The following is a 14,712-nucleotide window of genomic DNA, read 5'->3' on the forward strand; positions in this document are numbered from 1 at the left end:
AGGAAGGTAAGCTCAGATGAAAGAGCTATATATAGGATCTCTCTGTGTGAGCCCTGAAGTGGGTGCCATTACAGGAAAGTGGGGGACCCAAATTACCCTCTGGATATGAGGCATTTGAGAATACTCCGTGGGTGAGAAAGATAGGAAGGAAACTTCCCCAGCTTCTCTGCAGGACACATGGCTGTGCAGCCACGCCCAAAGCTGTATAAACCAGGCCAAAAAGGCTTAGAACCTGGCAGGCCTTTTTGCTGACACAGAAGTCAGCACAGAAGGGCCTTGGTAGCCGAGTCCAAAGGCTGTACTCTGTCAGTTCTAGTCCTGGGAAGGCAGCCCTCTGCCCATAACTTAAAATGAACTGCACCCTTCATGAGCCTTGTCTCATTCAGCAAGGTACCAGCTGAATTTCAGCTGAAATGACTGCATTTCCCTTGCAAATATCTCCTATTTACTTAGCTATCTATTGTTGCCTTTCCCCAGTAGAATATATAAAATTTCTTGTTGACTGTGAAATGTTATATCACTGTAGGATGAGAATTCTTAACCCTGTTTGTTGTTTACAGATGTATTTATAAGTCTGGTGAAAATTTCAGATCCTTTCTCAGAATTTTTAAAAAATTCATAGCTAAAGGAAATGCTAAATTTCTAGCGATAAAGTCATACATTATTTTTTTATCCAAGTTCACAGGTACTTCCCTTCCTTTATCCCCCAAATCTATCCATGGACCACTTGGGAATTTCTGAAGTAAAGGTATATTTCATGAGCACTAAAACTGTGCCTTCTTTCATCTCCATATCCCTAGTGCTAAGACAGTACTGTACATGTAGTGAAATAATTATTATAGTTGTTATTCAGAATGCAACTTAGGAAGTCCTTCTGCACTCATTCCCTTTGATCTGAATCACTCACTTTCCAGCTCCCCAAATTCATTTTCTCCCCTTAGTGCTGATCCCTTTCTCTGGCAGCCCAAGTCTACTCAAATTAAAACTGTTCTCCCTCTTTTCCTCTCTTCCCATGTCCTTTCGCCTTTCTTTAGCTCTGTAGGCCTGGCTCCCCTTAATTCCATGCCAGACAATTTTCTATTGTCCTCTTGGTGGAGAACCATCCAATGTTAACCACATGAATAAGGGAAGTAGAGAATGAGTCAGAGGGAACAAAGCCAAGGAATATTTTCTATCAGATTCAAAGCTTCATTGTGAATACTTACATTTATATAGTGCTTTAAGATTTACAAAATGGTCCAGGATGTTACCTTCTCCCTTGCTTACTATGACACTGCTTTCTCCCCTTTCTCTTCCTACCAACCAATTGATCTTTCTCTTTCTCCCCTGGTGGGCCCTCAATAACCTCTGCTCTTTTATAAATATGAATTGTCTCCTCTGGTAGAGACTCATTCTTTTTTTGTCCTTGTCCTTGTCCTAAGTCCTACCCCAATGCTTACATATAAGAATCATTTTAAAAATTACTTCATTGGTACTTAATTGGTGGTCTGGGAACAAGAACCTTTCAATGGTCCAGGATTTCAAAACTATTTTATAATAATAATGTTTAATAATAATAATAAAGACAATTTCTAACATAGAAATATTGATAGATATAACCCACATTAATAAGAACCATTTGGGAGATCCTTATTAATCTTTTAACTGTTGTAAAGATGTCTTGTTACCAAAAGATTTGAGAACTATTTCAGGAAATTGAGTGCATGTACATCAGTTAGAGAATAGCTGAATAAGTTATAATATATGAATGTAATGAAATATTGTTCTATAAGAAATGATGAGCAGGATGATTTCAAAAAAGCTTAGAAAGATTTACATGAATTTATGCTAAGTTAAGTGAGCAGAACCAAGAGAATACTGTCCACAATAACAACAAGATTATGTGATGATCAATTGTAATGATTTAACTTTTTTTTTTTAAATGGGGTGGTTTAAGGCAATTATAACAGATGTGATGGAAAATGCCAACTGCATCCAGAGAGAAATTTATGGAGACTTGTGAAGGTTTTCTGGAGGCAGCCTTAGTTTCAGTTACAATCAATAATTACTCCAAAATGCAGCCAGCTGGTAAAAATGCAAACGTTTATTTCTCCTTCCAAAATAGCCCGGTTAGTTGAGACCTAACTCTCTGCTTGGTTCCAAGAGATCTTGCAGCTTTGTCCTTTCTCGCCTCCAGCTCAACTCCAACTCGTGGTTTCTCGATCTCCAACTGAGGCGAGTAGGCTTCTGTCTCTCCCAGAGTGCTCTATTTATGCTACTTCTCCGAGAGTGGGATTGTGGGTTATCTCCTAGCATGCTCTCTGGCCCTAAGGGAGGTGTGAATTCAGATATCTCTTTCTAACCCCTGAATCTCCCAAACATGTGAACTCCATTGAGTACTTAGATACTTATGAGCTCAATAAAGGTATGAATACAAGCATTGTTTCCATCAGTATTAGCAACTTATCACCTTGTAAGGATTCGCTCTAAGGTGTGAACCAATAAGCACTGTATCAATTCTATTGAGTTAACACCAGGATTCTGACATCACCCTTGAGTTTTCACCTTGTTTCAAGTTGAGTTGATACTAGGAATCCAACAGAGACTGAATGTAGATCAAAGCATAATATTTCACCTTTTTCTTATTGTTGTTATTATTTGCTTGCTTGCTTTTTTTTTCCTTTCTCTTGTCTTTTGCCCTTTTGATCTGATTTTTCTTGCACAACACGACAAATATGGAAATCTGTTTAGGAGAATTGTATATGTTTAACCTATATCAGATTGTTTGCTGGCTTAGGGAAGGGAGTGAGAAGAAAAGGGGAGAAAAGTTTGGAACACAAGGTTCTACAAAACTATCTTTGCCTGTTTTTCTAAAAATAAAATACTGTTTTTAAAAAGAAGAGAAAAAAAGAGAACTGCCATTTTCATTGAATTTATAGACTTTATGTATAATCTCACTTAGCCTTCACCCAATACTAGAAGGTTTAGATCACACAAATAATCATTTTCTCATGAAATTTGTAGAAGTTTAAATAATTTAACCCAGTTCTACAGAGGCAACAATTATCAGAGATAGGATCGAAACCTTCTTCTCTTCTGGCTCAAACTCCAGAGTTTCTGTTACTCTTCTATAAGTTGCTGCCAACTCAGTATATTTGAAAGCAGAATTAAATTAACCATAATCATAAATCAAGGGGAAAGAGTGTGAGTTTGAGTCCCAGCTCTGCCTCTTCCTATCTCAGTGATTTTGGACAGGTGACTTGACCTCTCTAAGCCTCAATATCTTATTTAATACCTCTCCAAGCTTCTTCAATGACATGACCATAAATTCAAATGGGGGGGGGTATTTCCTCTGACATGTATTTACTTGATTGCCTCTTGCATCTAGGCAATAAATAAGAAAAATTTGATGTAACCTTTCACCTTTTTTGAGGAGGGAATTCTCTTTGGCTGCTGCTGACTTCTGCATAATTCTACCAAATTCTACCATGCTGAATGGGAGGGCTGGGTGCCTTGCTCATTCCCCTTTGCACATAGGAATAAGATGTGTTATAACTCTTCTGTTCACAGAAGGGAAAATAGAGTCCAATTTAATTCTATTGAAACTTCCCATTTTGATATTCTCACTGAAATCCTAGCATTGCAGATTTGGGTCAGAGGCAATGGATGCAAAAATGTCATTTATCCTTATCTTCAAAGACCTTGGCCCTGTTTACAAAAATCTGAGCTGCTTTAGATTTTCTTAATCAAAATAGAGGAAGACGATTTCATGCATGCAACATTTCATTTAACAATGAGGGGAAAATATGTCCACAGCCATTTCCTGTATTACAGTCTACCCCTTTCTGAAGTGTGTCCCCCCCCTTCTGCTCTCCACCCACAATGAATTCATTAATTGTTTGAGCATTTTGTCAGCATTGCCAGCAAGTCAAAAAGCACAGGTTCTAGTCTCCAGGAAGACCCAGGAGCCCTAAAGCCAGCTGGATTTGTGCCTAAATGCGTTAGGCATTGGTTTGGAACCAAGATATCTACATTTCTGTGCTGGTCATTAGGAATGAGCAATGTGAGTCAGTAATTATGTGCCCTAGGAAGTGGCCCTCCTGGAGGACAATTCTATTCTTAAAAATCCACTATCAGAATTCAAAAAATTATAGCTATAAAGGCATCCTACAGCTGTTGACAGAGGTGTGTAAGCCAATTCTATCCTACTCATATTGACTCAATTAGTATTTTATTAAACCCTTTTCTTGGGAAAATATCATAAGCAGTGAGAATGCAATGATGAAAAACCTCGCAGTTCTTGATCATAAGGAGCTTACAATCTAGGTGGGGAGTGAGAGTGGAGCAAAAGAAAAAGTGAGGAAGGTGAACAAAACATAGACATGAATATTTAAAACAGAAAGTAGAATATGTTAAAATCAAAGTAGACAATGAGATAAGGACTCTGGGGGGAGATAGAAAAGAAGAAGGAGGAGGAGGAGGAGGAGAAGGAGGGAAAGGAGAAGGAAGGAGAGAGAGAAATAGAGACAGAGACACATACAGAGATACAGAAAGAGAAACTGAGAAAGAAAGAAAGAAAGAAAGACAGAGACAAACGGAGAGAAATGGAGTCAGACAGAGCTAGTTTTTCGCTGCAAGTCTGGGGATCAGGAAGACCTTCCTGGAGGAGATGACACACAGGAGGATGACATGCAGGGAGGAAGATATATGCACACATACAGAGAAGCATCAGGGAGCCACTATCAGTCCATTCTCCCTGATGTGTGTGTGTGTGTGTGTGTGTGTGTGTGAAGGAAAGGGGTTGAGCTAAGGCTTAGACCAGATAGTGGAAGATCTTCCGTGACATCCTTGGAATATATATTTTATCCTGAAGGAAATAGGAAGGCAGCGAAAGTGGTTAAGGGGGTCATTAAATGGCACAGGAGATAGAGTCAACAAGAAGAAACTAAAATCTTTGTAAATGGCTCGCTCTTCTTTGAATTTGACTGATAGTTTACTTTGATATTATTGAGAAATTAGAGGCTTTGGTTGGAAGTTAGTATGATAGATAATCCCTTTGCCCATATAAAGACTGCATAGATTGTGAAGAAAACAAGAGTATGTGTGTCTTCTCTGAAGTCTCAGATTCAGTAAGGAACAGCCATATGGAATGCCCTCCTTGTACTTATGCTCTATGAAGTGCTCTGGGGAATAATCCATAACTTTTCCTCAGCATGAAATCAAACAAATTAAAACATTAAATATAATAAATTAAATGAATTTGTGTTTGCCTTCAATTTCCCATATAACAAGTGCTCCTTTAAGGTATTTTTTATCAGCTGGATTCATTGATAAAATCACTGCCTTCTTTTTCTACCTTTTCTAATCATCTCCTCTATTTGGGTGTCATGGAAACGATCCAGTGACTTGGGATCAGGAAAGTCCTGGCCTCAAATCCCAGTTTTAGTACTTATTAGTTGGACCATCATGGGCAAGCCACTTGATTTGTTGGAGTCTGTTTCTTTATCTGGAACATGGGAATAGAAATGTCTGTATTACTTACCTAACCGGCTTGTTGTGAAGATCAAGTGAGTTCTTTGTCACCTTGAAGTATTCTACAAATTACCAGCTAATATGGTTATTGTTGTTATTTTTAAGTTAAATCTAGCTGAATTATATTAGGGTTTAAATTAAAAGGAGTCTCAACTTTTAAAAATCTGGTAGCTTTTTTTGTTTTCCCTGGCATTTTTACCTATTTATATAGAGTTGTAAATATCCCTTCAAATAGCACAGGAAAATATGATAACTTTAAAATGGGAGAAAGGTAACTTTAAAAGAGGAGAAAGCACAGAAAGATATGATAACTTTGAAATGGGAGATTTGCATCATTTGACCGACGCTGCATGAACTAGCTAAGAGTCTTACTCCTAGAGTTATTGGAGCAAAGCTCTATTGTGACGAATATGCATTGATAATATCCACATTTTAATAGATTCAAGAATAAAAGGACATTATGAAGATCCTTATCACGTCCTGTTCTAAAAAGATTAGGCACTGGAAACACCTGTGTGAATAGACACATGTATTTCCAATGTGTCATGCATGTATGTACACACATGTATTTCCAATGCATTGTGCATGTGTATATAACATATACGTGTATATAATGCATCCATACACACCTATATACAATATATACATATAGTGTATACAATGTATAATGTACAATGTATATACATGTGTAGAATGTATATGTATATGGGTTTGTATATATAGAGATATATATGTTTATGTTTTGTGTGGTGTTTTATATATAATCATATATATTAATATATATATATAATATATTGAATAGCTTAAATGTGCACTAAACTTTTGTAACACTCTGTATATAAAATGAAACTCCACTGCTGCTTTCATTTGCACGGAGCATTTATTTTAAAAGACATTTGTTTCCATTGTCTATGCATTTGGGATCATTACTGTATAATCTTGAATCCCCTGCAGCACAAGGAACCAGATGGGTCACTGACCTTTAGAGCAGTACCCAAGCCAAGGGGATCTTTATCAGTGAGTGTGCTTGGCCATCTGTTGAATTGTAGAGGATTCTTGAACCAGTGGAGATACAATGTCCCTCAGTACAGTAACATCCATCCTACAAAAGTGTCTGTCTATGAAAACTTGTCAAAACTTACTACCTCTGAAATAATGACTTTCCTCTGAAACAAGTTGTTTTTTCTTTTTTTTTTTTTTCTCCTCTTAAATAAAACAAAAATTTTCATTTTTTAGGGAGTATTTGCTACACTTGATTCATTCCTACCTCTGTTCTTCACCTTTGTCACTGGAAAGCATGTATAGGTGATTAGTTTGTAATTGAGCAGAGCTGAACCAGGCCTTAGGAGTTACTGGAAGACCATATTTTTCATATTGATCCATGCTGAGAAAACATTTTCTTTTCCTAAGGAAGCTCCCGGTCCCTTTTTGGGCATCTCTCCCAGCCCCAGGAGAAGGGCAAGGTGACATTGGTCCTTGGTCAGTGTCATCGCTGAGCTCTTGCCTAGCTAAGGCCTCTGACACTTCCTGACTGATGAAGTGTTGATGGATGGAAGCTGTCTGGATGTTGGACAAATGCTTGGTAACTAGACAGAGTCTAGATTTATGGTTCTAAATGTGCCAGTATGTCAAGGTTAAGATATATCTTATGTCAGCCGAGAAGATATACTTAAATGCACATTATTTTCTTAAATGATGAGCTGATTTTTTCCACTGTCATAGCTTCCCCTCGTCCCCTCTTCCCCTGTCTCCTCCAGCCCTACCACCAATAGTTTGATGCTACACAAGCATTATTGTAACCTTTAGGATATGAAACCAACCTCACCAGCCCTTTAATTCATCCTTATTTATACTCCTGCCCCAGTGGAATGAATGTTGTCATATTCATTTTGCAATCGGATTCACCGGGACTGAGTCAAAACTTGAAAACTGAACTGGGAAATTGGGCAATTTTTTAAAAAACTTTTCATCACTTTTGTTTTTTAATTATCTGAATATTTCAACTGAATATATATATATATATATATATTAAATTTAAATTATATATATATATATAATATATATATATATTCTCTTGGCCTAAATGAGTTATGAGTAGCTAGATAGTGACATAGTACATAGAGTTCTGGGCCTAGGGTCAGGAAAGCTTATCTTCCTGAATTCAAATCAAGCCTCAGTTCTTTACAAGCAGTGTGATCCTGGGCAAGTCACTTAACCCTGTCTGCCTCAGTTTCCCCATCTGTAAAATGAACCGGAGGAGAAAATGGCAAAACACTCCAGTATCTTTGCCAAGAAAAGCCCAAATGGCATCATAAGCAATCAGACACAACTGAAAAATGGCTGAACATACATACACCATACCATATACACACATATACTCACACATGATAAACATCTTCATTGCTTAATTATCTATCTCTTTTTAAGGACATGATTATTTCATAACTAAAGATGAGTCTAATACTCTTATTAGTTGAGCAAATTCTAGAAATCCTCTTTCCACCTAAAGCAAAATCTATTGATTATAGAATAGTTCTGATCATTAAGAAAGTCACATATTTGTATCATCATCATCATCATCATATCTGGAATTAATAGAGGGCTTTAAAGTTTGTGAAACATTAATGCATTTTTTTTACTTGAACCTCACAACATAGGTAAATTTCCTCATTGTCCTCATTTCATAGACCAGGAAACTGAGCTTGAGAGTGTTAGGTCAGTTTGCCCAAGGTCACAAGCTAGTAAGTCTCTAAGGAAGGATTCAAATTTAAGTTTTGCTGACTATAAATCTAGCACTTTATCTCCTGTGACACTAAGTTGCCACTAACCACTAATTAAGGTAAATGTAACAATTTTTTAAAGTTATCTAATGTTTAACCTTATAAATTGATGTACAATATATAATTATATGTAATAATATATACATAAATATGTGTATACACATGCATATTTGTAATACACACATGTGTACATAGACATACATATATTCATACATATGTGTTTATATACATAAAGGTGATAGATAATAGTTGATAGATGATAGATAAATAATAGAAATATCATAGATAAATAGAAGATAGGGAGACAGACAGATAAATAGATAGCTATTTGCTGAAAATTAATGATTTTTAGGCAACATCTGTCCAAAGTAGGACTCTTGGGATTTAGGACAGCCCAAACAAAGGCCCCAGGCTCCCCACAGCTGTGCTGATCAGGACCCTGTGCTGGTGGCCCGTTTTTCTATACAGAGAAATGTGAGCATGATATTGTGCAATGTGGGACCTGGCTTAGCTTCCTGAGCAAGGAACTTGATCTGAGAGACTGTCCAAGAATCTCTCAGGGCCTCTGCCATCAGGACGGGCTTCAGCTCCAGGAAACCACTGACTGTGCAGACTGACTAGTGTTACCAGACTTAGAACCTCCTGACAGAGCAGTCTCCCCCACTAACTGGAACACCTGTAGCCCCAATCCATTGGCCCAAGAGACACGGATTGGGTGTCCAGCCAGGTTGGGGGAGGGCTTTAATTTCCTTCTGGAAGCATAGTGCAGAACTTCAACACCCTCTAGTGTTCGGTACCTTCCTTTTACTGGTGGACAGGTATACTCTTCAGGTGGTGATGTTTTACTTTTCAGCTAGTTATAAGCTATAGCCTACAGAATTACATAGTTGCTTATAGTATATATATGGTTATCAGTATATATACTATACATAGTATAGAATTACACAGTTGCTTATAGTATATATATGGTTATCAGTATTTCTTTTTCAATAAATCTGCTCCTAGATGGAACCTATATTCTGGTCATGAGCCAGAGCAGATTGTTATACTTATTATGTAGGAGTTTTATCTATATATAAATAGTTATACAGATGTCATACGTAATATCTGTTTATATATTTGTAGCAAAATATATATCTTGAATATTCTCAATTTTTATTTTACAGTGTAAAACTCTATTTTAGAAGAGTATTCTTTGATCTTGCTTGCCTAAATTATTAATTTAGTATTTCAAATGATACGTGATATCATCAATGTAAGCATTCTTTCCAATGATACAGTACATAACTCTGTATTTATTTATTAATTATTACTTTAGTATTTCAGTGGATCCATGATATCATCAATGAAAGCATCCTGTCCAATGATTCAGAACATAACTATATTTATTTATTAATTATTAATTTAGTGCTTCCATTTATACACGATATCATCAATGTAAGCATTCTCTCCAGTGATGTGGAACATAACTCTATATTTATTTATTAATTATTAATTTAGCATTCCAATGTATCCATGATATCATCAAAGTAAGCATTCTCTCCAGTGATACAGTGCATAATCATCTACACTTTTTAGTCCTATGCAACTCTTGCCCCCATATCCTATCTAAACTCTTCTACAGGGATCCATCCAGTGATTTTGTGGTTTCTCTCTTGATACTGACTGGGGCCCAGTACACCATGTGTGCTAGCTACCTATCAGTCTTTTCATTTATAACATAGTTAGCTAATCTCTTTTTCTGGAGCACATATCTTTTAGTTGATATCCTTAATTTTGTGCTCATGTTTCATCATTTGTTAAGTGCCGCACTCTATTTTATATGTACCATGCATCTCTCTGTGCCTACTGATTGACTCATGATTTTCAATCTTTGGAGGCTGTGATATTACAAAATTCATAACTATATATTATTACCAATAGAATATGGTTTTTTTTAAATGGATTTTTTTTTCCAAAAGAAAGCTGGGAAGAGGTCATTTAAATCATTGTGCAGTTTTCCAAATACAATCCAATCAATTGTCTTTTTCTAATTCAATTCTGGAACCAGTTTATTGTCTATATGCAACATCTATCAATGACATATGCCATGATAGACTAACTGTATGTATTGTCCATCCAACTATATAATATAGTTTACCAATAGAAAGTCTTTCTTTATCCATTTGATTTTCCTCACATAGACTGGATCTTTTATGTGATTTTGGTTTGAGTTTAGTAAACTCTGTAAAATTCCAGGATTTGATTCAGTTAGCATAATGTTACCTAGAAATAAGAGTATATGGAAGACCTCATCATTAATAGAGAATTCCTTTTCCATTTGAACTCTGAACTGAGTATTTTCTATGACAGTGATGAATGCTTTTGATGAGCATATATCTACCTCTTTCAAGATTCTCATAATATCCATGGTCAGGAAATTATCAGACAATCAATAAATCAACCCTCTGTGTGGCCTCTATCAAGGAATCTTGTGTGACCTTAGTGATATATGGGCGTTGCCTGGTGAAAGAATTGCTCTAAAGGCTGGCTTTTGCTTTAGCAAAGTAAATGAGGGTTTTTTTGGTCATAAACAAACAATAAGCACAGTGAGTTCTTGAATTTTCTGCACTTTTCAGTCAAATCCCTTTTTTTCACTGAGGAAAGCCAAATTAGTCTGGATACATGGATTATAAGATATCTGAAATTAATTATATAGCTTCTGATCTTCTTACTATCAGTGAGGAGAAGAGGACTGAACCTCTTACCCATTGGTCATCAGATACTTTGGTGACATCATTTGTTCCTGATAAGGATTTTTAAAAATAACTTTATAGGACTTTGAGCTATTGCTGTGACTTAGTTCACAAAAAAGATTTTTATCATTTCCTATACAGACTATTAAAAGGGATGAAATAGAGAACATGTGCATGATAATAAAAGAAAAATAAGACTGGAAAGAAAGTAAATTTTATCTTAACCCCTTTCTAAGCTTGTGTGAACATTCTGGAAATGATCATCAGAAAGTGACAGAAAAAAATGTAAAAAAATAAATTTTCTTAAATTCCAAATATGGAGAATAAAAGATATTGAATCCTTAATGTTTTCATATGATTGAGTTTCTTTCTTTTTCTTTCCATAGGACCTCAGAATGGATGTGGAGGTTTTCTAACAAATTCAAATTCCACTTTTACTTCTCCTGATTCCAATGCTGATGGCATATATGACAAGAACTTAAACTGTGTATGGACCATAATAGCCCCTATCAACAAAATCATCAATCTGACCTTCACTACATTTTCCCTAGAATCAAGCAGTTTTTATCGGGGATGCATTTATGATTATGTAAAGGTATGAAAATCAGATTTTAAACCAGATGCTAATTATAGCCTCTAATTACAGGATGCCTCGCTTTACTATATAGTGTCCTCTGAAAGATTACAAGTAAATTGAATTCTTATAAATTCTTATAAAATAATTTATTTTCCAAATGTTATAGAATATAATTTTAGAGATATCTTATTTTTATTTCTGTTTGATCTTTAATTAGCTTTGCCTAAAAACAGATATTTGAAGATATGTAGAATTTTGGTAAGAGGATATACCAGCAATAAAGATTTAAAGTTGTATATGAACCAAGTGGAAGCCATGAGGATGGATCACCTTTCTGTCAGAGAAAACATAGGGAGAGTGGTAGATTGAGGAGGAGTTTGGAGGAAATGCCAATGAAGGAAACAGAGGTTACTAATGACAATGTGATACACACCCAAGTCATGGGCTTAAAGTCAGGTTCTGTCTTGTCTCTGGTTCCTATACAAGTATTCAAGATAACAATGCATATTTGGTACAAGACAACCTTTTTTTCATCCCAAATAAAGAAAGTAGAAGGAGTCATTCCAGTCCATAAATAATCAAAATCACATTCTTCCCTCTTGTGTAAATTTCCTCTGAGAAACCTATATAAAAATCCAGACTAACAACCTCAGAATGTGTATTCCTTTTCCTATAGTTTGATCAAAAGTGAGGGTTTTCACTCCATGGCCACATATATACTTCCAGTTTCCTGATTTAAGAGCCAGATTAGAGGCAGCCCAGTAAAAAGAACAAAAGTTCTGGAGTCAAAGGAACTTTGTACAAATCAAATCATTACTGCTCGATACCCATTTCCTAACAAATTATTTAACTCATTGAACCTCAGTTTCCTCATCCATAAAATGAGAGGATTGCCATAGATGGCCTCTGAGGTCTAGCTCTAAATCTATGAACTTAGTCATTTAAGGTTCCTTTTTTCCCAGTGAATTTCAGCTTTCTGAAAAGGATCAGCTTTGCAACTGATCTCTTTTCAAAGACAAAGAAAGAATGTATGGTTCCAAACCACAGCCGCCCAAGCCAAACTCTTCTTTCCCACTCACTGAATCTTAATTATTCATATTGAATCGAGTGTACAGGAGTCATCATGTACTCAGAATTAGGAGTTGACCACAGTCCTCCCAGTGAGGGTGCCAATGGAAAATACAAAGTCCCAAATGAAGGGTCACCTCCTTAAAAAAATCATCAAATTGGGGCATCTAGATGTGCAGTGGATAGAGCACCAGCCCTCAAGTCAGGAAGACCTGAGTTCAAATTTGATCTCAGAGTAGCTATATGACCCTGGTCAAGTTCTTAACCCCAACTGCCTAAGAAAGAAAGGAAGTATAAAATAGAAGGAAAGAAACAACTTTCATCAAATGAATCAGGTTTCCCTTATCAATGCCCCATATTGATAACTCAGAGGTTTACAAAGGAGCTTTCTTTACCATTACCATCATATATTGAAAAGATCCCTGAAGTTGGAGTAAGAAAATTGGTATTTCACTTCTGGTTTTGTAACGTATGCTTTTGTGAACTTGGACACATCATCTACCTCTGCTGAGCTCCCTTTTCTTACCTATAAAATGAGATGCTTGAACTAGAGAACTTTAGAGGGTTTCTGATCAGCTTTAAGTCCATGATCTTTTATGGATTCTATGGAATGCCTAACATATGAAAATATTAACATCCATTTGATAGATGAATAAATTGAGACCCAGAGAATTTTAGCCACAGCAATCCAGAAAGAATCCAAATGGTTACTCAGAAAATAGGAGATGCCAGAATAATATAATTGGATTGATTTGTCATCAGTAGATATCATATATTACATAGGAGGAAGGAAGATAAGGATGAAGAAGTCATTGGATTTGGCACAGAGAAAAACAATAGTTATCTTTAGGAAAGTATTTTCAGTGGAAGGCCAAGTTCAGAAGCCAGATTAGAGAAGGCTAAGAAGAAATTGCGGATGTCAAGCTATTTAGATTTAAGAAATTCATATTATCTATAGACATAGATATTTCTATGTCTATGTCTATAGATATATTTCTGACAATGAGACCTAAGAGACAAGGCTAAATTGTAATACTAACCAATATAGCAGGTTTTTTTAGAATAGATTACTAAAAGATACCATAAAATCTCCTCTTAGGGTCTTTAAAATAAGACAAAATAGGTACCAATCTCATTAAAGTTGTTAATATTATAGTTCTGCTTATAGAGAAAGGTAGTGAATAGTTATATTCTCAAGTACTGTAATGCTGCAATATCATTAAAACTATCAGTGAGAGGCCCTAAAAGATCTGCCTGAAGCCCTTATTAACAGAAACTCTTCCTTTTCAAATCTAAGAAATTACTTTTGGTTCCAAGTGCTTTTGTGTTCTTAATAAGCTCTCTAAAGAGGTTTGGCCCTGCTTTCATCTCAATGCCAGTGGCAAGGATGGGAATCATTTCCTCTTATCCAAATTTTCTATTCCCTTCAATTCCTTATTTCTTTCAATGATACCATTGCTTCCTCAGTCACCTGAACATGGAAATTTGGGGATATCCTTGACTCATCCCTTGTTCTCGTCCCATATTTCACAAACTAAATCATTTTGATAATTGATTTGGATTGTTTTTCATAGCCAGTACTTCTTTGAAATTTCTCTTGCCACTACCCTTATATGAAGGCGTACTCCTTTGAACTATATTTTTGTAATAGTCACCTAACTGATGCCCCCATTGTTTGTTTCTCTTTTCTATAGTTAACTACCCAATGACCACAGAATTAATCTTTTTTTAAATTGCCACTTTAATCATGTCACTTTGTTATCTGGTTTTTTTTATTGGTTTCCCTACTTCTGACAGCAGAAAGTCCAAATGGTTTCATTTGAATTTGAAAGGTCTCTGAAGAATGTTACCCCCATATTGCCTGTCCAACTTTTTCAATAATAACTAATAATATTTAAATTCCTTTTTTGTACAGAGTATTGTGCTACCTTGTAGGGGAAATACCAAATTTAAATAATACATAATTTCTGCCCTCATAGAACTTATATTTCAACATAGTACACAATGTCAATGCAGAGAGCTATAATATACAATATTAAAT

At 35.8% G+C, this 14,712-nt stretch overlaps 1 protein-coding gene across 1 annotated transcript in view; it reads left to right on the forward strand.

The window, feature by feature from the left end:
* The window catches only part of CUBN (cubilin), a 282,752-nt gene that overhangs the window by 252,555 nt on the left and 15,485 nt on the right, over positions 1-14,712 (forward strand). The window contains exon 60 of the mRNA XM_031939914.1: positions 11,413-11,621. Within this exon, the coding sequence (XP_031795774.1) occupies positions 11,413-11,621 (209 nt within the window). The remainder of the gene's footprint in view (positions 1-11,412; positions 11,622-14,712) is intronic.

The sequence above is a fragment of the Sarcophilus harrisii genome, chromosome 5, assembly GCF_902635505.1.
Source record: "Sarcophilus harrisii chromosome 5, mSarHar1.11, whole genome shotgun sequence".
Taxonomy (NCBI): domain Eukaryota; kingdom Metazoa; phylum Chordata; class Mammalia; order Dasyuromorphia; family Dasyuridae; genus Sarcophilus; species Sarcophilus harrisii.